The sequence below is a fragment of the Malurus melanocephalus genome, unplaced genomic scaffold (genome assembly GCF_030028575.1).
Source record: "Malurus melanocephalus ecotype Western Australia unplaced genomic scaffold, MMel_1.1 scaffold_81, whole genome shotgun sequence".
Taxonomy (NCBI): Eukaryota; Metazoa; Chordata; class Aves; order Passeriformes; family Maluridae; genus Malurus; species Malurus melanocephalus.
In genome coordinates this window covers 38,707-62,267 of record NW_026623313.1, presented here as the reverse complement: position 1 = coordinate 62,267, position 23,561 = coordinate 38,707, and the positions used below count along the sequence as shown (strand labels likewise).

Sequence of the window (23,561 nt, the reverse complement as noted above, 5' to 3'; positions counted from 1 at the left end):
AAAATTATCCGAAGCAAACAGGTTTGGGTTTCTTCTASCTTCAGTGTCAGTAGAATGATGACRCTGGATAAGTCTGGGCACATTTTGTATGTGCTTTGAAAACTGTGCATCACATCACAGACCCACTGATTTCTCAAAGCTCCCCCATGCACTTTTGTACACTGGTTTGTCACATTATATTAAAATGGATGATAAGCTGAACTAAACTCTTCCCACCTTTAGCTTCCCTGGAAGCTCCTTCTTGCAGTGTGTCATGTCAAGACTCAGTGAAATAGGCAGGTTTCAAAGCCAAGGCTAAGAATGGTTGTGTCAGGTCAGGTTAAAGACATGTCTCTCCTAGTGGTGTTTCTGTTGCTAGTGAATTGGAGATGCTTAGTGAAGAATATAGGAACTGAGCATTTATGTGATCCTTCCCTGTTAGTAAAGTGGAAAGAGGATCCCAAATAATTTAGTCTAAAACAAGTCCTTTAAATCAGGCTTGGAAAAATTGGGGTTCTTGAGTTGTATGCTATCTGTATTCCACTTGAATGGCAAGACCTTTAACTGRTTGCTACAAATTTAACCACACCACTGAGAGTGAAGCAAGCACTTAGCCAGGTCTTTCTTTAAATAGGTGCCCTTGTCTGCTCTCTATTAATACCAAAGCTGTCATGGTTTTCCTTATGAGAGCTGATGTTTCCACAGCTCTTGGATTTTTCTCTCCCATTACTCATTATGAGGTGCTGGTTGGTATGTTCCATGCCAGATGTAGCTTTGATTCAGCAATGCCATGTAGTTTAACAAAGATTCCCAAGTGCTTTAGAAATAGTGAGATAAAAGGCCTCATGCTAATAATGTAAAACTGCCCTTTGAATGTGGTTCTGCGAGAGTTCTGAAGCAAAAATCTGCTATTCTAATGATCTGGGCAAGGAAATGCAGTGGCTAYGGTTATCTTGATTTGAAATACATAGTTGGGGTGCTGAATTCAGGTGTGCTGAAAGCATTCATRCCCTGAATTAAGAAGCCAGCTCATTAAATATTATTGACTGGCTTGCTGTTGCTCTGGGCTCTCAACAGTGGTGGGAGGAACAGGGGCATATTATACAAACGTTAGATGTGTTTGTTGACTTGAGGTTTCTTTGCTACTTGGTCATGGTAATATTTTTAATACCTGCTTGTTTAGTGGTGTCTTTTTGCATCCTGCCTTTGTGGATTACACCTGTTMCATGGAACCATTGGCTCTACTTTCAAATGGTTTAAAAATAACAAAATCTGTCAGGATTTAATGACTGTGTCCTYAGCTGGCTTTGGTCAGAAGTAGACTAAATTTTGCTGAAGTGTGAGGAGCTTTGTGTGTAAGTGACAGCTTTCCTGAGCAAAGGGTTGCAAATTCATTCAGATGCTTTTCAAATTAATGATCCAGGGAAAGTATTCGGTGTTACTAGAGACTTGCTCTGCTGCATACCAAACTTCAGGAGCTTTGACAAGCCTTAATGAAGGTCTGTCCCAGGTTCTGTTGCACAGGAACATTGGACTCTCACTGGTTGCAAACATTCCTTCACACAGAACCTTTAATTTACAATGTCAAGTTTGTTGTAGAAACCAGAGYGGCACAGTTTCAATGGAAAAAGAGCACCACAAGAATTTTAAACAGTGAAATGTCTCAATGAGCTAAGTTTTGTTCTCTCCCCATTAGGAGGCACGAGAACAGAAAGAGGATGATGACCTCAAACGAGCCACGGAATTAAGTCTACAAGGTGAAACTTAAATAAGATCTTCCAGTATGTTGCTTTTGAGAGGAAAATTGATCTGTGTATATGAGTGCAGCTCCTGAGTGTCAGTAAGACAGCTGGGATTCATGTTCTTTTGGTGTGTGCTTTGTTGTGTTTGGCTGYGCTCAAGGTCAGATGTTCTTGGTTGTGAAAGCAAATGCCAGGAAAAACTTAATCTGAAAAATTACTTCAGTCTCTTGAGTTTTTAGTTAGATATAGAGATATATAGAGACATATGTATAATAAATTATATGAACCATATAGAATATATATCAATGCATAATACTCATTTAGAGAAAGCACAATGGATCTTGAAACTTTGCATTCCCTGCAAAAGCCAGCATGCTAATGCCCCTAGTCAGAAATAATGATTATTTGTTACTTGCACTGGTATGTTAGTGTTGAYTAATGAATGTCTGATACAGGATGGGAGGGAGACAGACCTCACTGCAAGGTATAGCTGTTGGGGGTGAAGAAAGAAACSCAAAACACACTATCTGTCTTCTCCAAATCCAGACAGTAGGCCTCCTCAGGCACTGTTTAGCATTAGTGTGAGGCTGGCATGCAAGTGATTTCATACAATCTGGCAGAGCAAAACATAACTAAGGAAAATTCCTGCTCCAAAGAGGGAGAGGGAGGGATAATAAAGTGTTGTGTTAAGATAGTTGTAGTTGCTCCGGGCCTTTTAAAGGCCCTCAGTTGTTACTGGATAAACCCGTGTCAGCTTCTGAAGAGAAATAAATTGAATACTGCTTAGGTATCCTTCACCCTGAGCTCTRGCAGACTGAGTGACCAGTCCCTCTTGGCTTTTTCTTGATTTTTCTTCAGGAAAAGTTCAAGGCTAGAAATCCTTCATCTCCTTGATATGCAGTTGCTTGGCTTAAACAGGAGCATTTCCTTGCTACTTTCCTTGTGTCAGGAAGTAGTTGTTCAAGGAGATGAACACAATCTTGAATGCAGAGCTGGTAGCATTTGTTTTATGAGGGATTCCAGTGATGCTGTAAATAAAGAACCAGTCATCCTGGCACCACTGGTGAAGYGGCATTTAGCAATTCCTGTGGCAGRTGCTTTGTGCAGAGACCTACTGAAGAAGCTGTAGTATACCTTACAGCCCAAATAAGTGACCAAAGCAGCAGTAGAGGATTCCCAGTTAAGCAAGGGAGTCATCTATAAACTTCCCAAGAAGATTATACTAATCCAGTGACTGAWGATTTAACAGGACAAGCAGTGTGAGAATCTCTTTGGCAAAACATCTCCATCACAGCTGGCGTGATAGTCTCTTGAAAACAGACCAGAAAAAATTCCTGAGCAGTGTCCTGTTAATCTCAATTTCTCATCCACCCAGGACTCCATAGCTTTAATTTAACTGGTGAAAGCATAGCTACTTCTCCTAATGAGTACTGTACAAAATCTTAAATTAGTTAGGTAGCTGCAGAACCCCGGGAAGTTTGGAACAGTCTGTACGGGGAGCAGCGGTGCCTTCCGGCTCTTTATAGAAAGCTGCGTGCATTTTGCTCAGCCAAGCAAACTGGAAGTTCCTGTGGTGAGCAGCTTTCTTACCATTGAAAACAATGAAAAGATGCCTGCTGCCAGCAGTAGCATTTTGATGCCAGTTTTAATTCAAAAATTCACTTTGTTAATGCAACTTATAGTTAAAACTGTAATTCATRGTTTGTTGTTGCAGTAACTTGCAGTTCACTGGCCAGACTGGCTGTCCTTTTGCTGTCTGCCCTGTCTGCAGCCCACTGGTGCTCCAGGGCCAGTTGGGTGTTAACTGCTCTTTTATCACCCAGCTGTCATTGCCATAGTGCCCTTTCAAAGAAGTATGGGGGAGAAGTATGCTAAAATTGATTCCAAGGTATTTAATTGTTTCTCTGACAAGTTGGGAAAGGGAAAGGGCTTTTATTTGGAAATTCCAATAGCCCCTGCTTTCCTTGGAAAGGAATTTTGAGATTTTATTATGCCTGTTTATGTGGGTAGATATACCTCAATTTGTTGTGAATTCTGGTGTGGTCCACAGCTTCTCATGCAGTTATCATTGTTTCCTTACTATCTAGAGTTTAACAGCTCTCTCCTGGACAGCGTTGGCTCTGATGAAGACTCTGGGAATGAGGATGTTCTTGACATGGAGTATTCAGAAGCTGAAGCAGAAGAGCTGAAAAGAAATGCTGAGGTAGGAGCCATGATTTCAAAAGCCAACTAAAAAATATACCCATTTTTTGTAGTATTGAAGGTAGTTTTACAAAGCAGATGTAGAGGCTATAATGGTCTTTTATATTCAAAAGTGAAACCATAGAAAATTCTTATCCATAAGTCTTACTGTGTTATTTTAATCACAAAAAAAACCCAAACCAAAGCAAGCAAACCCTTAAAAAGACAAACAGCTGCAGAGACATTCTGAGTTTCTCTAAGAAACTCTTTAAGAGTATTGTTAGGGAATTCTCTAGGTAATATTTCCTGGTCAAGAGAGGATTAAAAAATAGTCAGAAGCTGTTGAATAGTTAGAGCATGTTTCCTGCATGCAAAGAGGGTGTTGTCTACTGACATTACAGGTGCAGGACAGGAGAATTTGGGCTACATATCCAGTATTAGCTGTTGAATCTGTGTACCGTTATCCGTGGTATGTCTTTGATAATTCAGAAGTAAGCATGATGTTCCTTTTTGGCTTTTCTGTTTATTTGCTGGTTTAATTCTGACATCAGTGGAAGTTGCTCAGGAAATGGTTGTTTAGAAAACTTTGCAGTGTAGAGCTCATGTCAGCATCTGTTCCGAGGTCAGAGAAGCTCCTTTGCATTTTCACTGTGTTGCTGATAGATTAAATACACATTTCCCACTTTTGGAAGAACTACTTGTTTGGTGTGAGCCAGGCTGTCTGTTTCTGTAATCCTTCATCAGGTTGCAGCTTTGAATACAGTAGCAAAGCTCTTTATCACAGGTATAAATTATCTTGTCCATAAGCTAGGTGGAGGGAAAAAAAGCCTGAAAGCTTTAATTGTACTTTTTTTGATCTCCAGACAGGAGAGCTTCCTCACTCCTATCGTCTCATCAGTATTGTCAGCCATATTGGAAGCACATCATCTTCAGGTAAAAGATGCCACATTTTATTCTTCATCTCTYACCTATTTTTCAAGATAGGTAATGCTGTAATGCAGGATTACTATAGCAGAATTAGGCAGCAAAGCAAGTCTTCTGTCATGACTTGCTGATGGGGGAACAGGCTGGGTATGTCACGGCACCTGACTACAACATGTAGGAAACATACAGCTWATGGGCACTGTAGAATTGCTTGTGTTTGTTACCAGCTGATTCAGGGACCAGGATCTTAAGGGTCCTTTAGCATTTACATCTGACATCAGTGACTGGATCAGGGTACCTAGCTAACTATCTAGCTAACCAGCTCATTGGTCAAAGTGCAGCATGGAAAGAAAGGTGTGCAGAGAAGTTGTGGCTGCCCCATTCCCAGAAGGGGCAAAGCCAGGTTGGATAGGGCTCGGAGCAACCTGGTGTAGTGGAAGGTGTGATCTTTGAGGTCCCTTCCAACTCGAATCATTCTGTGATTCTCTGTTGCTAAGGTCATTATATCAGTGATGTCTATGATATCAAGAAGCAGTCCTGGTTCACCTACAATGACCTGGAAGTGTCTAGAACTCTAGAAACCACCGTTCAGTGTGACAGAGATCGAAGTGGATACATCTTCTTCTACATGCACAAGTAAGTGTCTTGGGGAATTTTGGTGGTRGAAATTACCTGCTGTTTGTGAGGAAGTGCACTTCTCTTCTTCCTCTGGCCTTTTGCTGGGATGAAACACATCTTCAGAATAACAAAATTGAGGTGCTCTGAGTTCAGAGGTGTGGGATTGTATGTCGAATGCATTAAACAGGAATCAGTGTCTCGGTGCATGTGTTGCACCAGAAATCCTAATGGAGCTTGTGTTTTTTCCTTAAGCTGTGATATTTGYAAATGCCCTTACCCCTGCTCCTAAAAGTTGTGTTGTTGCAGCCACRGTCATCTCAGGACACAGCCAAAATTAAGTTTGTAGGTAGAAATTATATCTTTTCAAGGCACACAGATATGAAGAAGGTGGGTTTGTCTCCGCCTTCTGTATTTACTGGTGCTTGGAGATGTCAGATAAGACATCTTTCTTGGCCAGGATTCGTGACGCTTAAGTTTGTGGAATGAATCCAGTTATCAATTCCCTCAGGGCTGTGTTAGGTAGCGGTTTGTTGTTGTACATAAGTTTCACTGTTGGTCTTCCCTTTTGTTCTAGGGATATCTTCGATGAGTTACTAGAAACAGAAAAAAATGCACAGCCACTTAGCATGGAAGTAGGAAGATCGGTTCGTCAGCCTCTGTGAAGAGTAAAACACCTTGTTCCTCCTGAGGAGCAAGGAAGATTCTGAACTTGTGCCAGACATGCAGGAGTAACAAACAGCTCAGGGCCAAAACATGAGACAAAAGGTAGAAATATGGGACGCTCGGTTTGTTGAACCATCTGTGCAAGTCCTGGGCCTGAACTACACGTTTAAACCTTGACATCCGGAGCGATCCTYCTGTGGTGAAATTTTTAATGTTTCTCAAATAATTTTGTCAGCATGGAGCCTTAAAGAGTTGTAACAAGCCACAAGACTACAGCTGCTCATAAACTGGTTTAAAAAATAGTGCAAAAAGAGACTCGACTYTAAAAGCCCATTCACCTGTGAGACGTGAGTGGCGAAGATTTACATATCACTTGGCGCTTTTTTTCTTTTCTCCAAGAGCAATTTAAGCAATAGACTGTAACCTGGCGTGTGTTGTGTTAGTAATATTCACTGGAAAGCCAGATCACTTGAGTAGGCTCTTGCCAGTCATCTGGCTAACAGGCATTTTGGAATAACTCAAGCTGATGCGTTGTGACATTCATGGGTTTGTAAGCGCTCCGCTATTTATGTGCGGTTCCAGGAAACAAACTGTCGGTGCTGTGGAATGTATTGATACCTGGTGGCAGCTCTGTTGTTTTTTACACCATTCACTGTCATCCTCATTTAGATGTGAGATTATATATGTGATTTCTTTTGTTTTAAAAGTTCTGTTATTTGATTGCGTTTTCTCTGCGAGGTTGTTGCATCAGTGCCGTTTGGAGAGGCGAGGTCTCCCGTTGGGTGTGCCGTGTTTTGCACTGGAGTTGTGTTGCTTAGGGCTGCTCCAATGTGACTCTGGGGTAGSTGAATATCTGGAGCAGTGGCAGGAGGTGAGCAACAGCCTCTTTGCATGTTCTGGGAGGGAAAGAGCGTTCTGGCATTACCCTTCCTGTGCAGCACTGGCACTTGAACTGCTCTGTGATTGAACCACGATCTTGCCATGGTCCTGTATTATCCCAGGTGAGAGGCTTTGTACTGCAGCCATGCCTCCCTTTCCTCTCTGAGGAGTACAGAGTGCTCAAACTGTGAAACTAAACCAGTTTGGTGGAAAGCTTATGTTCAGCATGAACAGAACATGGTTAGGAAGAAGTGATGCTTTCTGCTGGGTTTAGAAGCATGATGCTCCTTTTATAGCTTGTTTCAGCAGTGGGGAGAGAAGCCCATTGAGTTAATTTTTTTTAGCACCTTTGCACTAATTTAGCAGGGTCAGATGTTTCCTTTCACTGACATTTATTCATTTCAGAGAAGTTGTTGCTCTAAGCAGAGTAGCTGCTCTTGTTTTGGCCTCTAGTTCTGATTTTTGCAGCTTGAGTTTTAGAGATGAAAGACTTCTTTAAGGAGTCTTTTGCTGTTGAGATAGTTTCTGAGTTTTTTAAACTATCATTAGGAGTTTCTCAGGAAAAAATCGGCTGCAGCAAAGCAGACAAAACCATCAGTTTAGGAGACATCAGGCACCTTTCACGGGCACTTCTACACTAYAGAGTTTATCCTGGCAGGCTGGCAGGGCGTGCCGCTGCCTCAGGGGCCTCTTCCCACATGTGCACAGCAGTGAGTGACAGCATCGGTGTCCTCCCCACCCCGAGCACTTTGGGGACTGAGGTGTGGTGAGGACTGACCTCCCTCCCAGTCCCCAGGTGGGACAAGCACAGGGRCCTGGTCACAGTGGCGTCTCCCTGGTCTCTCAGCCAGGAGCAAAGGTTTGGTTGTAGACATGCCAGAGTGTTTATTTGGTGAGACGCAGCTCGAGGGGAGTGTGTGTTAATTTATTACAAAGCATTATACTTTTCTATTGTCAGTACTCATTTYGGTCGAATTCTGGGCGATGGGAAGAGGTGGTGACGTGGGAGTTGTCCTTTGAACTGATCACCCTGCGAATGTGATGGACTGCTCCGTCCAGAGGGCAAACCTGTTTTCCCCAAGCACATCCTATGCTTGTGCTGTATATAACTGGTATTCCTGTAGTATCAGAAGTCAGCTCTGCTTTTTTGGGTGGCAAGGTTGTTTTTACAAGGCACTGCACTCCACTTAATTTATAATAAAAGCAAATATTGCCTGATTTTTTCAGTGCAGTAACTTTTGTTTAAAACCCAGTTTTGTTTGGATCGAACTACAAAAGCTGATGCTTGAAACCAGTGTTTCTTGTTTTATGAAAAGTTCTTGCTTGTTATTCTAGCCATTAAGAATTTGCAGATACCTACTATAATTTAAGCTTTTTTGTTTGGCATACAGCAGCTCACTTGCTCCTTCACCCGGGCAGGAGTGTCCATGGAACCCCTTCCTTGCAGAAGCCAGCTTTTTTCCTGTCCAAGAGCAGTGGGGAGGATGACAGGTGTGTAATCCTCATGAGTTGTGCTGCACACCAGTTGAATCATTCCCACTGCTTATGCTGTTGCAGGTTGGCCCTTCCATGTATGATACCTGTCCTTGGATATAGGTAGGTGAAGCTTAGTTATGGGCCCTGAACATGTGCTAGCTCTTCCTCAGTTAARCATTTACCCACTTCTGAATCAGCCTGGTTTCATACAAGTGATTCACCACAGAAGCTCAAGGAATTCCTCTCCCTCCGTTCCTCTCATCCCTTCGCTGTCTGACTGAGATAATTTGCTCTTGATTTACCCCCCTAATCTGAGAGGGGCAGAGCTTTCGTGTCAATGAACTGGAGCTTGTGTGCAGACCCCGGGGAGCTATGGCCAGCAGGGCTGCACAAAGAGCCTTTGCAAAGCAAGGACTGGTTTCCCAACCGGAGCAGCAGAGTGGGATCGACGGGAGCAGAGAGCAGGGCTCTGCAACACCTGTGGCCTCGGCCTGGCCTTCCCCCCTGCTTCGTGCAGCACAGATAAGATCGCCCCTGCATCCTCCTTCCCGTCCTGCATCCGAGGAAGGGCTGATTGCCAGCTCAGCGCTTCCTGCTGCGGTTCACCCTGGCACGAGGCACGTGGGGAACGCCGTGCTCCGGGGAGGGGGCTGGGAATAACTCGTCTGCTTTGTTTTTAATGGAGCTAATTATCCCTGTAATTGCCCGCCAAAGAGAGAAAAAGGGGTGTGGGACCCCTAGCAGCTGCTGTCCGTGTGGTTTGCTGCCGCTGGCTTCTGCCTGCACCCTGACTGGTTCTTTACACTGTTGATGTGGAGCAGTGCTTTTCTCTGTGTTTTAGCAGACCTGTTCCTCTCTATTCTTTACAGTTTTTGCTCTTGGGTTCCCTCTGCCCATTTTTAAATGATGTGTAGATAGATTTTTGTGAAATTAAAATCTCTTTATTAACCCTCTCTTGATTTGGGATCTTATTTCTGATGGTTCTTGATGCACCTCCGCCTCCCCTCTGGCATTGGGACTTTTCTCGGTTACCTGGGAACATCCTGTGGTGTTCAGTGCCCCTCATCACATATCAATCCCAGTCCCCCTGCTAGAGATAAGTCCCCGTGGGAGACACCCCAGTGCTTCTCAACATCCCTGCAGAGCCCAAGTAGAAGGGAGGGGCCCTCCTCCCCTCCTGGGTCAAGGACAAGTGAGCCCTGGTGTCTGTCCACGGGCACACTGTCCCCTCATTTACCTTTGGTACATGTATTTATGGCAGTTCAGGTGATAAGGGAGGGAGTGGCTCCAGCTGTATACTGGACCTTTAGCCTGAAGCTGCACGTGCCAGAATGGGATGGGAGMGTCCTGACTCCCTGGGCATGCCCAGCCTGTGCATCACGGCTGAGCACAGTGAGGGCAAAGGAAGGCCTCCGGGAAAAGGAGGTGAGAGTCCTTCCCTGTGCTGCTGGGAAGTCAAGACCTGTGTCTCCGTGTGTGCCAGCTCTTTGCCAAATAACCCCCACACAGGGGGTTGGAGGGGAGAGATCACAATTCCTGAAACTTTATTAAATTTTATTTAATAAGGAACTGGGTTTGTCTCTGTGCCCGGGCCCCTTCCCTAGAAGAGTCCTTTGTCCTTCTTGAGCTTCTGTTGTTTCCACAAGGGCAGGTTGCTGAAGGCGGAGCGGCTCATGCCRAAAGCAGCCTGGAAGTCCTCATCGGAGAGATGGTCCTGGGGCCRGAGAAAGGAGTCTGAGCTGAAGAACAGGGGAGGACTTTCCCTGTCTCCCCCTCCAGCAGCCCCCTGGCCTCATCTCACCTCCTTCCTGCTGGGATCCACACCCCGGGGCAGGTCCTCAGCTGARGTGTTCACCAGCACGTCCAAGGGGAAGGTCTCCAGTTTGGTGGGGATAAGGGTGGTGGAGGCAGTGAACACCTCTTGCTTGGATGTGATCATCTGAATGGGAGGTGCAGAGTTCACATCAGTTTGTGGCCCAGGGATGGAGACAGCACTGGGAGGATCTGTCTTTGCAGCTCCTCCTGTCCTGCCAAGGGCATGAAGGGCCTTTCTGTGCCCCCACCAGCCCAGCTGCCCTTCTTGTGCCACTTACTGAGGTGAGCTGCCCCAAGCTGCTCTCGTCACCCAGCTCAGCTCTCAGTGTCTCGTAGGATTTCTTGTCCTGGGAAGGGGACAAAAGTGCTCAGGCTCTCAGCACAAGCAGGGGTCAGGCAAACTGCTGCCCMCACCCTGGAGCTGCTCCTGGGGCCAGAGCCACATCTGGTCCCTTTGCAGATGGGACCTGGCCATTCAAACACACTCCATGACTCACCTCCCAGTTGAGAGGGTCCCAGGCCATGAACCAGCCAGTGAAGGTGGGGGGCTCATAGCCCTGCTTCACCACAATGATGGGGGTGTCAAGGTCACGCCCGCTGGGGTGGCTCCGGAGGTACTCCTGTGCCATCACTGCTGCTGCCTCCTTCTCTGACTCGTTGGCGTCTTTCCCAATCCAGAGGAAAACCTGCAATAAGGTTATCGTGTCCACCACTGGGATGAGGTGGAGCCCTCTGGGGCCATGGTTGGAGGCACACAGGCTCTGGGGAAGAACACTGGGAGTCCATCCTCAGCATTCCCTGGAGCAAGAAGGCTGGGAAAAACATCATGGGGCCACGTATGGGCAAGTTTCTAGCCTCCCATCCCACCAATGGTGGCTGATGTAGGTCCTCCAACCCTGAGAACATCAACTTCTGAGATCAAAGGTCTGCGCCCTACTCCGTGCTCCCCCAGCTCACCTGGTCCCAGGCATCTAGTAGGTAAACATCACTCTCCTCCAGATCATCCTGGGTGAAGTCTATGATCTCCGTGGCCAAGAAGGTGCCTGTCTTGTTGGAGCACTCAAAGAGTCGGGGGGCCACGGAGGGGTTCTCCTCCTGCAGCCTGGGAGGGGTCAACATGGTGCGAATGAGGTTCACCCTGCTTGGRGACTGGTGGCCCATCTTACCCCCGAGTGTGGGTAGGGACAAGACCGGTACCTCTTGCTGCTGGCATATTGGGACTTGCCCCCCAGGGCCAGCCAGAACTCAGGTGGCTCCTGTCCTTCTGCAATCACTGGCTTCTCCATCTTGGAGATTATGTCGGCCACGGACTTGGCCATCTCACGTTCATCCCCGCTGCAGCCCTGTCGAGCAAGCACAGCTGTTCCATCACTGGCCCAGGCCAGGGAGGAGGAAGAGGTGGTGGGGACAGTTCTCTGGATGATGGCAGCACCCACGCCAGTGCCCAGCAGTACTCACCTTCCCATACCAGAGGTAGCAGCAGCTGGGTGTTTTGAGCACAAAGACGTCATTAGAGTTGAGGGAGGAGGCGCGGACGGGCACCTCAAAGGCCTTGGTGTTGTACTCATTGGTGCCGTGCACTTGGAACAGGCGGGTGGAGGGCATGGGCGCCGTGCTGCCCGTCCGTGACGTGCCACCCTGGGGGACAGGGACAGGTCACCACCACCGCCACAGGCTCACTGACCTGCCTGTGTCCCACCAGCCCCATGCTCACCGCGTAGACCACCATCTTGCCCTTGAAGATGGCCATCAGGTGGGCCGGCTCCTTGCCCATGGTGACACGGATCTGCACAGGCTCRTTGTTGTACTTCTGGTCCAGGGCCACGGCGTGGTAGGCAGAGGCGGCCAGTTCATCTGTGGTGGCTTGGCGRCCCTGGGCGGGGCAGAGGGGGCTCAGCACCCATCACAGCCCCTCTTGGGAAGAGACAACCCTCGTGCTGTTCCCAAGGSGCAGAGCACCCCCAGCCCAGGGAGGTACACCCTTGTCCCCCACCCCTGGGGCAGCGACCTGGAGGTCTCACCTGCCAGAGGTAGATGATGCGGTTCACCTTGGGCCCCACGGAATAGGTGTAGAGCACCAGGTAGCAGTCCCCACCATAGAAATGGCCCAGCCACTTCTTCTCTACGGGCACCAGCTCGTTGTTCTCCACTCGCCAGACCTGGTGGGACAGGGATATGCTGCTGTCAGGGCTGTTGCATCCTCCTGCCCTGCAGATCCCGGCCCCCACGGCATCCCCTGCTATAGCAAAGRGGGTGCCTGAGAGGGTCCCACATTCTTCCACAGCCAACATACCTCTACTTCTCCAGATCCGTCATCCACCATCTTCTGCTGGGCAGCCATCTGGGGCTTGGYGTGCAGCGTGGTGGCATCAAACTTCACCTGCTCCACCTTGGCTGTGGGGAAGGGCAGAGGGGTGAGCCAAATCCCTCTGGCCCCCCATCCCAGTCCAAGGAGTCCTGCCACATTGGAAAGAGACACTCACCCACTTTGCCCACGGTGTGGGTCTTGCCCAACCCACTGGTCTGGTTGGGGAGAGTCCATTTTTGGAAGAGCTGCCTGAARATGGCTGACTCAGAGCCATCATTCTCTGTTTCCACACTGGTGCTGGCTGGGTAGTTCTTGGCTTTGATGAAGCCCTGATTGGATCCAAACACAGAGYGTGGGTATGGAGTGCCTGGCACCCCAGGGGACAGCCAGGTTATCCCATAACAAGCCCCTAACCCAGCACCCACCAGCGCCCTGCTCATCGCCTGCTGTTTCTCCTCCTTGTTGGCATCCTTGCCCTTCCACACGAAGATCCTGGTACCTCCTTGATCAAGGATGTAGCAGTCCTGGGAGAAGGGGCAACARCAGAAATTAGGGCTTTAGGTAAAGTCCACCAGATTTGTCTTTTGAGGGGTTAAAGCTGCAAAGGAAATCGGGCACCCCCAAGCATCCCATGGGTGACAGACCTCATGCAGGAGCATGTCTTGAGTTAGGGGTCGAATTGCCACCTCCTGTATGACCAGGTTCCCGCTGGCATTGGAGACGCTGACGGCAGAAAAAGAGAGAAAAAAAGGGTTAGAAACTGGGATGGAAAACCCCATCCCCATTATGGGGTAGGGTTTAGTGGGGGTGTCCCTCCCCATCCCATTTCCTAGCCAGATCATGGCACAGGTGGTGCCCAGAAACTCTCTTGCTGTGCCATGGTGGCAGTCCGGTTTGTAGCTTGCCCTGCCAGGCAGCTCAGTGGCCACAAGGAGGGACAGAGGGGTGTCAGATGTTATGGGGCCACTGAGGAGCATTGCCTCAATGTCCAAAAGTGATGCTTGCACGAGCATCTCTATCAGGTACCAATCCTCTTGGCATCAGGRACTCCTCTTGCTCCAATGGCACCCAAAGGACCTATCCCCACCCCTTGACTTTCTTGGTGGCTGTCCATGGGGCTGGGAGTTGTGGGACACAGCAAAGATGGCTGCTGKCTCCCTCTACCACCATGGAAAGTGTCCCCATGGATAACCCGCCCCCAACAACTCACTGGTAGAGCTTGAGGGAGGACTTGAGTGTCTGGTCCACTTTGTCATCRGAGATGGCCGGCTGGATGTCCCTCTTCTCACCCAGAACATGCTTAAGGACCTTCATGAGTTCTGGTGAGGCATCCTCATTCTCACCGTCYACTACGCCCACCTTGGCACGGCCCCCACGTTCCCGGTCCCGGATATCCTTGGCCAGGGTCATGGCCTGCACCCAGGGGAGAAGGGATAAGCCCAGATCAGGRAGGGGGTGGTCTGTGACCCCCCTTCCTCCAGGAGGGGACCTTGGGACCCCCTGACCRTACCCTCAGCCTCTCGTTTCGGTTGCTCTCAGGGCCGTTCCACTGGATGATGAGCTGGCCCAGGTCCAGCAGGAACACATCCCCTCTGTTGAAGCTTTTCCAGCTCATCTCCACCTGCAGCAGGACAGGATTGGGAAGGGTGGATGTTGAGCAGCAGAATGCCTGGGTCCCCATGGCTCTGCAGCCCCCCCCACTCAGTGCTGATGCCCCCAGTCTTTCCTCCTCCCTCCCCTGAGCAGGGCTTTTTGGGCAGCAGCTGTTCCTAAGGCAGCATCATCCCACACCCACTCTGTCCCCTGCTTGAAGGCAGCTGTGCCTGGGGGAGCTCTGGTCTGATCCTGATCCAGGCTCCCCACATCCCATGTCTCACCTCTCCTGCCACCACGTTCTTCTTGCCCTTCACGTGCAGCAGCCGCTGGATGTTGTAGGTGTTTGTCTCCACGTGCTTCATGCCTGAAGCCACCCCACCCTTCTTATAGCTGGGAGGGGACAGACATAGTGTCAGCCCGGGGTCCCCCTCCCACCTTTATGCACCGGGAGATGTTTGGGGACCCCCATCCACACACATGGTGATGGACTGATGGAGCCCAGCTCCAGATCCTCCTCCTTCCTCCCCACCTCAGCRGGACAGGGCTGTCCCCATCCCCACTGGGGATATCTCCACAGGGCACACCAGAGGACCCCTCCCCACTGCCACCCACCACGGGAGCAGGTCCCCAGGGGGGACTGACATACATGAGTCCCTGCTTGAAGTAGGCGCGGAAGGTCTCGCTCTCGTGYCCCTGGACCTCGCGGTGCTGCACGGCCACTGTGCCCAGGTGATCATCCATCTGGGTGGTGTAGATGGCAGCCGCCCCCTGCTCRTCCTGGCTCGACTCCTTGCCCAGCCAGTAGTGGATGTCGTAGCTGAAGCTGCTCCCAGATTTGCGCGTCTGCAGGACAGGGGTCCCCGCTAGAAGAGCCCTGGTGACCCCACTCTGGCCACAGACACCACTCCCTGCCCCCAGCCCCCTCAGGGCAGAGCCCATCCCCATTCCCCATTTGACCCCTGAATGCCCTACCGACAGCAGGACRTAGCAATCCCCCTCGTAAAAGTTGCCGTAGCTTTTGGTGGGCACGGGCACCATCTCCATGTTCTGCAGAAGGAAGGGAGATGTCAGTCCCAGTGGGGAACCCCTACCCCCCAGCCCCATCAAACCCCCTGCCCTCAGCACCAGGACCTGCTGGGTCTAACCTGGATGCTGCAGAGACCCCCCCAAACCCTGGTACTGAGGATCTTCCCTCACAGAGAACCCCCCAGCAGCCCAGTGATGTCCCCACCTCGATTCGCCATATCTGGATGCCCGGCGTGGTCTTGTTGAGCGTCCTGGTGACTTTGGCGCTGAGCTCCACCATGGTGACAGGTACTACAGGCAAGGGGACCTGCCAGCATCGGCAACACCCTYGTTAATGGCAGCAGTGTCATTAAGGGCTGGGACACAGCCAGCCTGCTGTGCCATCTGCTGCCCTGCTTGCTCAGCAGAGAGCCCGGCTGTAAACCCCCCTGTACGGAGCTGCMCGGGGCCAGGGGACCCCCAGCACTGCGGTGTCGGTCTGTGGGCACACAGCTGCGGCTGCCACCCCCCAGTTGGGCTGGCACTGTGGCTAATGGGTCCAGACCCTGGTCCAGAGTCCAGGGGGGGCAGGTACAGGGTTCCTGAGGTGCCCCAGTGCCCTGCCCTGTCTCCAAGTGTGGGACGGGGCTGTGCAGGGCACCCACAGCRCAGCAGCCACAGCTGGGTGACACCACTTCACAGTGGCCCGTTCCTCCCCAGGACCAGCAGGAACTGGCCCTGCTCAGCCTCGTCCCAGCAGGGCTTGGCTGAAGTGGAACGGCACGGCACAGCCACTGCTTGCAGCACAACACACACAGACACACTCACACACACACTGCCTGCTCCAGAGCCCGGCTTGTGACCCCCCAGCACATCCATGCCCCAGGGAGGGCACATCCTGGCCCCAGGGCAGTGCTGACAGTGCCAGTGCCGCCCAGGCTGTCACAGGCATCTCTGCCAGGCTGACAGTGCTCCCTGCAAGTGGCAGAGGGGCAGGGCAGCCCGTGTCAGGCAAAGCCTCCCCGTGTGTTCCCGCTGGGGGCTGGCAGGGAGCGCTGCCATTGCCCAGAGGGGAGGTCTCTGCTTCCTCAGCCCTGCAAAACCCCACCTGGCCCCACTGTGCAGCCCCAAAAGCACCCACATCCCATCCCTCAGAKCCAGGGGGTAGCATCTTCCACAGCACAGCCCCAAGGTGGGGCTCAGGTGGGTCCCCAAACCCCAGCCCAGGCTAATTGAAGCCATGAGTGATGGTGGCTGCGGGATGTGCTGTCCACCCCATGCCCACCATCCCTCCCCTCACCCTACCCCRACTCCTCACCTTCCCTGCAGAGCTGGGCACAGGTGAGCGTACCTAGGTGGAGTGCTCGGGTGCCAGCACCCAGGAGACCTTTGTTCCCTCTCGTCCCTGCCTATGCTCACCATATAAGGGCAGGGACAGCCCAGAGTCAAGGTCCCCACAGCCCTCCAAGACTYTGTGGCACCTTGGAGCCCCGTTACTCATGGGGTGTTTCCCCCCAGGTGTCATTGTACCCTGTCCACAGACTGGCTGTGCCCAGGGTGGTGTCTCTGCCCACTCCCGGCCTGTTCCCCTCTTGGCCCTTGGCACCGAGCCCATGAATTGCTTTTCTTTTGCACCCCACCAAGATGCTCCATAAAGTGACAGCAAAGGGTTGGACCAGGACACGTGGGCAACAGCCACAGAGGTACCCTGATGCCATAGGGATGGGATTTGCCACTGTTCTTCACTCCCCAGACTCCAAAATCCCCAAACCCTCCCAGACGTGGAGCACTATGACCATGGAAATGGGGATTTTTTGGTGCCTCCTCYCCCTGAAAAGGATCCCTAAAGTGACAGCAATGCAGCACCATCATCTGGGGWTCCCCTTCCACCCCCTGACTGGCATCCCCATCCCCAACTGGCAGCCACCCTGCCCCAGGACTGTCTCCAGACTGTCTCACTCCCCAGCTAGAAATCGGATCCCTGGTCATTCCTTTGCCTTCCCGCCTTGGGTGTCTCCACAGCCTCAAGGCCCTTTGGGGATGGGAAGGGACAGGACAGGACACAGAGTGGTGGCACAGCTCAGCCCTACGCCCTGTCCYATGCCCCCTACTCCCGTCCCAAGGGCTGGCATCTGATTGTGCCCTTGCTGCTGGCACAGAGGAGAGAGCACTGAAGTGGCTCCCAGGCCCGAAGRTGGTTTTGGGGAATGACCACGGCCTACATAAAGGTGGGAGGGGCGGGTGTCAGCAGCAGGAAGGTCCCCGGGCTTCCCATCCCGCTCTTATCTCTTCCCCAGCTCTGCGGGAATGCCGCAGCTTTATCGCAGCTTTATCCTGGTTTCCCTGCTGAGCCAGCAGTCCCGGCCACAAGCGCTGCGGGCATCCCGTACCCSGCCTGCGCTGCAGCGAGCCCCAAATCCTGCCTGACCGTCCCCCCTCCCGGCAAGGATCCCCAAAGGGATGACAACGGGCTGAACCAGAACGGGGGACGTGTCAGGAACAAACAAGGCTGATGGCACAGGGATGGGCTCTGCTCTCCACTCCTTGGCCCCCAAATTCCCCAAACCACGCCACCCAGCTCCCCCCTCCTGCACCCCACACGAGTGTCCCGTGGGACGCTTACCTGGGTGCAGAGCGCCCAGTGGGGCTCTTTGGGGTGGGRTGGAACGCTCAGGTGGCCGCTGTCGCCCTCCTCTCAGTGGCTGCGCCCCAGGGCTGAGCCCRGCACTGTGGCACAGGGGTTGGGGACCCCACGGCGGCCCCAGCGGGCTCACCCCCTCCCCGGGCCCCCCAGCCGGGCCACTAATGAACTCAGTAATTAGTGCAGCCATCAGGGAGGACAGAGACTGCGCTAATGAGGGGAGGCACAGGGCCAATGAGGGCACGGGGGAGGGGGCAGCTGACAGACACCCCCCAGGAACCCAGTGCCGGCAGGTTGGCAGCGGACTGCCTGGGGATGGGGTGGCACCAGTGCCCCCCAAGTGCCCCCAATCTCAGGGGAAAGCCTGACACCTCACGTGGAGCAAAGTCATTGGAAGTCTCAAAGCCGGGAAGGCGGCACAGCCGACAGGGTAAATTTGTCCTTGTGCTTGTTAAGGGGCAGGGTGCCCAGCCCCCTGGCACCAGGGACCTTTTCCAGGAGGAGGGGAATGCGTTAGGATGGAGGTGCCAGGGCAGCCAGGGGAGGCTGTCATCGAGAGTGAGGGTGTCCCCTTGGCACCAGGCAAGGGATGACACCCAAACCCCAGCAATCCAAGGGTGCTCCCCCAGCACTGACCTGCAGCATCCCCCCTTCCCGGGGGATTCAGGYGATCCCGGGGGCTCCACAGCGCCCAGCTGTGCACAGCCACTAGCRACACACAAGCGACATGTGCCCGTGCCAATGCATACACACACTCAGGACCACTCTTTCCAAGATGGTTTGACAGCTTTAATCACATGAAGGCACTTGGATCTGGTACCCAGCCCTCCCCAGCCCCCTGATTCCATCTCTGCACCCCCCAGATGTCTCAAGGTGCCCAAGGTGGGGTCCGTACTCCTCGGGTGTCGCAGCACCCACAGGCACTCGCTGGGCAGCGGCTGTGCTGGCGCCCTTTGACTTGTCTAATATAAAGTGCTGAGTTCAACCCTCCCGGCGGGGCAGGATGAGGCCGGGGCTGGCAGGGATCCAGGGGGCTGTGCTGCACCACCCCCCATGCCAGCCCCCGGCACAGGGCAGGGGTGGAGGCAGGGGTGTGGGTGGGGCTGGGGGACCCCTGCTTGCCCCCAGCACCGGGAGCAGGGCAGTGCCGGCAGGAGCCGGCTGAACAGCACCGGAAAGCTAAAACCCCTCGCACCCACCCCCCCAATACTGCCCCRCTCCCTTTGCTGGCACAGCGCTAAAAAGGCACCCATGATTTTTTGGGAAACCGTTGCTTTTCCCTCTAAAAAGATATGAGGCATTGTCCATATTGTGACATTAAAATGGGCCTGGCTGAACTCAGCCCCCCCCAGAAAAACCCTGAGAGCCCCCAGCCCCTCAAAGCTGGGCGGCACTCTGGCACGAGTCCAACCCCACGGGGGTCAGGGTARCCCCAGGCTATGGGGGAGGAGCTGCAGTGCCCCCCACCCCTGTCCCAGCTGGGGTAAGGCTGGCAGGGGCACATTAAGGCTGGCACGGGGGTCCCTCTCTCCTGGCACCGGCAGCCTTTAGTGAAGCTGCAGATGGACACGGAGCRGGGTGTGGCACCCACCAAGGGAGGGGACCCCCGCTGGTGACTAGAGTGGCTCCCAGTGACACAGTGTAACTGGAGAGGGGGGGTGGCCACCTTCCCCCCCAAAATGGGAAGAAACCGAGGTTGGAGGAGGCCAGTGARGAGCCCCTCCGCAGCACACCCCTCGCAGGGCTAAGGCGGGACAGAGACGTGGTGTCCCAAGGCACGTGGGGGGACAACCCAGGGGCTCGGCCCTGAGGCCGGGCTGCCCCCGAAAAAMACGGCCCCGGGGTGGGGGCAGCAGGCACGAACAGGGGCAAGGACATGCCCCCCACGAGGTGATAACTGCACCAGGGCAGAGTTAAGGGTATGGTGGCAGCTCTACGCACCAAGGCCAGTAAGACTCCCTGCTTTTTTGGAGGGTGACAAGGTGTTAACTGGCCCCGTAGTCCCTGCAGACTGGGGCCAAGGGCCACCAGCCTCCCGGCAGGCAGAGTCTGGCTGGAGGGATCTGGTCCCCCACCAAAGGCAGTGGAAAGCAGCAGCTGCTGACCCCGCCCCCCCTCCCCAGTCGGGGGACAGAGGGGAAAAGGACCTGAGAACCGTTTTGGGGAGGGGGGACACAGGGTGAGGGGGAGAGGGCAGGGGCTGAACAGTGGGGGAGGACGGGACCCCCCCAGTAGGTCCTCAGCACAGCAAGGCAACAGGTCACCCACGGCCCCCCTTCTCTGAGAAAGGGGGGAACCCAGCTTCCCGGCGGGGGCACCCACATCTCCCACCACCAGCAGGCATGGAGGGCACCACGCCCGCCGGGGCTGGGGAGGATGATGCGGGGCACACCGGGACCCTCCCTCCCCCAGATAAGGCACCTGGCTCCCCCGACGGTGCCCCTTGGCAGCACCTGCAGGGYGGGGGGCCATTAGCTGTTAGTCCGCTGCTTCTTGAGCACTGCGTACACGTCCTCCACCTTGCTGAGCCTCTCGAAGAAGGGCAGCAGGTCCAGCAGCTCTGTGTCCGCCATGTTATCGAACCAGGAGGCCACCGGCACCTGCGGGGGGCACGGGGAACAGCACTGAGAGGGGGTCCCCGCCCACATCCCCTCCGTAACCCACCCAGCCTCACCCTGGGGGCACATACAGCGTTATCGGGGTGGAAGATGTAGGATGCGGGAGAGTTGTCCACGATGATGATTCGGCGCAGGTCGCGGCCCAGGCGGCTCAGGTCCTTCACGTAGTTGCCGCGGTGGAAAACGCAGGACTCCCGGAAAAGCCGTGCCCGGAAAGCCCCCCATTTATCCAGCAGGTCAGCCACGGGGTCCGCATACTGCRGGCACAGGAAGGGTGTCACCATGACACGCCACAGCACCCTGCCCACCCCACAGTGACAGTGGTACCCAGCTCTCCACTGTGCCTCAGTTTCCCTGGCCAGTGCCTCGGAGGGGCGGGTAGGGAGGCTGCCCYGTGCTGGCACTGCCTGTGGGTACACAAGGGACAAAGGGCCAGCGATGCCCRCGGGCGGGCAGGTGAGGGAGCTCGAGGGGTGTCTGGGATGAGGTGGGCGATGGCAGAGGGGGTCAGGGGCACCCACCTTGGCCAGGCTGGCGGTGAAGAGCACGCACTCGAAGAGCTCGCCCATGCGCTGCAGGAACTCGTCCACGTGYGGCCGCTTGAGCACGTACACCTGCGGACACGGGCAGAGGGCAGCGCGCCACTGGCACCGGCCAGGGCTCACCCTGCACCCCTGTGCCCTCCCAGGGGACACCTGTGTCCCCACACCCAGCCAGGGAGCAGCTCCCTGGCCACTCCTCACGGGGGCTGCCTGTGCCAGCCGGGGGATGCCGTGGCCCTGCAGGAATGTCTGGGGCGAAGCCTTTGGCCGGCTCCGGAGCCAAGTAACCGAGAACAGGCTGACTGCCCAGACCACAGCCTATCCTGGATTACTTGAAACCAGGGCTGGCCACTGCACGAGGGCACCACGCCAGGACCCCCTCACCTCCCTGCCCTGCAGAAAGAGGGGCACCCACGTCTGCCCCGCAACATGTCAGCCCTGACACCTCCGACTGCCCCTCGGTGCAGAGCACTGGGATGGCTCCCGGTCCTCAGGGAGGTGGAACGATGCCCCCTCCCACCAAGCACCCATCCTGCTGTTACCTGGTGCATGATGCCGTCGATTTCCACGGGAATGATGAAGTCGGCGTTGTTCACCGGCTGGGGAAGGGCACACCAGGATCAGCACCGGGCACACCAGGCACCCCTTGCCCAAACGCTGCCTGCCCTCTGCCCACTGTGCACCCCTGCCAGCCCCRCAGCCCTCTCACAGGGACACCCCATCTGATCCAACCAGGCTGTGCTGGGTTCTGGATATCACTTAATGGGAAAAGGGCGGCAGAGCAGGTGGGGGAGCATGTGGCAAGAGGTGTGGGGTGGGCCAGGGTGTCCCGCACCTTGAAGGAGCTGTGTACCAAGGTCTCATCCAGGTCGATGACCACACAGAGCTTGCTGGCATCCTGTGGCTTGATCTCWGGCAGGAGGTGTTTGACAGCAGCCTGCAGCATGAGGGCACAGGGGTCAGCAGGGTAACAACAGGGTGCCCACCCAGAGGGGGGGCACTGGGAGAAGTGACAATTAACCCCCATCCTGGCCACACAGGGGAGGCACAGAGGATGGACAGCCCATTGCCTCCAGTGCCAGGCTGGGGTGTGGGGTTACCTTGGGCAGTGCCCCGTTCTCCTCCACCAGCAGCGGAGCRCCAGTGGTGCCAGTGCAGGGCTCCCCTTCATCGCGGCACAGGCAGCAAAACAGGGACTGGAGGATGCTGCGGCTTCGAGGCTTCTTGGTAGGGGTCTGGGTACCTGCGGGAGGGCAGAAGGGGGGTAAGGGGCACCCCGGGGGGGCCTTGGCACAGCACTGGGGGGCAGGTAAGCCAGGTTTTGGTGCTGCCACAGAGCCCCCACGCCCTTATCAGCCCCCAGCACCCATCCGGCCGCCCTTCCTGCCCCACCAAGCAACGGTGCCAGAGCAATGTCGCTCACACGTGTGTGGTGTCCACCCACAGTCCCTCAGCCGGCCCATCCCACTCCACGAGTGACCCCCGTGGGCACCCCCTGCGTGGCTGCAGACCCTGCAACAAAGGCGTGGAGCCGAGCCCGGGGGCAGCCGTGGAGCCGAGCCCGGGGGCAGCCGTGGGCCCGGGACCGGTCCCCGCTGTCCTGCCCCGTGGGGCACAGACCCACTCGGGAGGGGTGGTCCTGGGGGCGGGACCTTTCGGAGGGGGCGGGGCTTTCGCCCTTTCTTTTGCCCGCCTCCAGAACACTGAATCCTCTCATTGGCCGACTTGAGCGTACCCGGAGGAGTGCAACCAATGAGGGGGAAGCGTCCGCCTCTGGCACCGTTCCCGCGGTCCCCATTGGCGGAACGAGGGGAAACTGAGGCAGAGGGGCTGCCCCTGCCCACCCCGTGCCCCAGGGGCAGCGCGACGGTTCCAGCCCGACCCCACCGGCCCCGGGGCCAGGTCCTGCCGCAGTCCAGGTCGGGGCTGCACCCCGCCCTCGCTGTGTACCCCTTCAGGCGGGCCAGGGCCCCGAGTCCCGTAGTGGGGAGCCCGTGGGGCAGGAGCTCCCCACTGGGGACGGGGTTCGTTCCCGCGTTTGCTCCTTCCGGGCCTGGCAGCTCCCCAGGCCAGGGGGACGAGCAGCGGCCCCCGCYAAACCCCCTTGGCGGGGTGGAGAACGCGGGGATCGGGACGCTGGGATGCACCAGAGAGCCCGGCGCTCGGCCCCCTTCCTCCCCGCCGGCGCTGCGCGCACCCTTCGCCAGGCTCCTGAGGAAACAGCGCAGATACTGAGCAGCACCCCGAGCCTTCCAGGGCCATSGCCGGGCTCCGAGGGGGCGGGAGCAGCCAGCCCCGCTCGCTCCGAGCTGCAGCCCCAGCGCATCTCCCCAGCCTGGGCAGCGGGATGCACGGGGGCGGGCAGAGGCGGCGCGCAGCTCCTCACACCCTCCGGGAGCAGCCCCCGCAGGCCCCCAGCCCCCCGGGGACCTCCCCCTCTCCCCTCTCCCGCACAGGAAGGGGCTGGGGGGGGAATATCCCCCTCCGCTTTACCTTTCTCCTGCAGCGGGGCGCTCCCCTCCTCCCTGCTAACCTGGGCGATGATGGACTGGTGCTCCATGGGCGCCGGGGAGG

The 23,561-nt window shown here is 54.8% G+C and overlaps 3 protein-coding genes across 3 annotated transcripts in view; 1 reads left to right on the top strand and 2 right to left on the bottom strand.

The window, feature by feature from the left end:
- The window catches only part of USP37 (ubiquitin specific peptidase 37), a 32,749-nt gene extending 25,261 nt beyond the window's left edge, over positions 1–7,488 (top strand). The window contains exons 20-24 of the mRNA XM_057367557.1: positions 1,676–1,736; positions 3,809–3,924; positions 4,766–4,835; positions 5,324–5,462; positions 6,019–7,488. Of these exons, the coding sequence (XP_057223540.1) occupies positions 1,676–1,736; positions 3,809–3,924; positions 4,766–4,835; positions 5,324–5,462; positions 6,019–6,106 (474 nt within the window). The 3' untranslated portion in view covers positions 6,107–7,488. The remainder of the gene's footprint in view (positions 1–1,675; positions 1,737–3,808; positions 3,925–4,765; positions 4,836–5,323; positions 5,463–6,018) is intronic.
- A 2,549-nt stretch (positions 7,489–10,037) lies between these two features.
- VIL1 (villin 1) lies at positions 10,038–15,536 on the bottom strand. Its single transcript, XM_057367537.1, has 19 exons — positions 15,413–15,536; positions 15,154–15,228; positions 14,828–15,024; positions 14,463–14,571; positions 14,096–14,206; positions 13,796–13,998; positions 13,230–13,308; positions 13,011–13,109; positions 12,761–12,914; positions 12,571–12,671; positions 12,299–12,436; positions 11,992–12,150; positions 11,736–11,915; positions 11,475–11,620; positions 11,235–11,379; positions 10,775–10,963; positions 10,556–10,624; positions 10,264–10,401; positions 10,038–10,176 (listed from the first exon to the last, which is right to left on the bottom strand). The coding sequence occupies exons 1-19, from the start codon at positions 15,485–15,487 to the stop codon at positions 10,063–10,065; spliced, it is 2,481 nt and encodes an 826-aa protein (XP_057223520.1). The 5' UTR covers positions 15,488–15,536; the 3' UTR covers positions 10,038–10,062.
- Positions 15,537–19,623: 4,087 nt separating this feature from the next.
- On the bottom strand, positions 19,624–23,555 carry CTDSP1 (CTD small phosphatase 1). The gene is made up of 7 exons (XM_057367556.1): positions 23,481–23,555; positions 22,088–22,230; positions 21,823–21,924; positions 21,530–21,586; positions 20,967–21,059; positions 20,517–20,702; positions 19,624–20,427 (listed from the first exon to the last, which is right to left on the bottom strand). The coding sequence occupies exons 1-7, from the start codon at positions 23,545–23,547 to the stop codon at positions 20,299–20,301; spliced, it is 777 nt and encodes a 258-aa protein (XP_057223539.1). The 5' UTR covers positions 23,548–23,555; the 3' UTR covers positions 19,624–20,298.
- Positions 23,556–23,561: the final 6 nt, after the last annotated feature.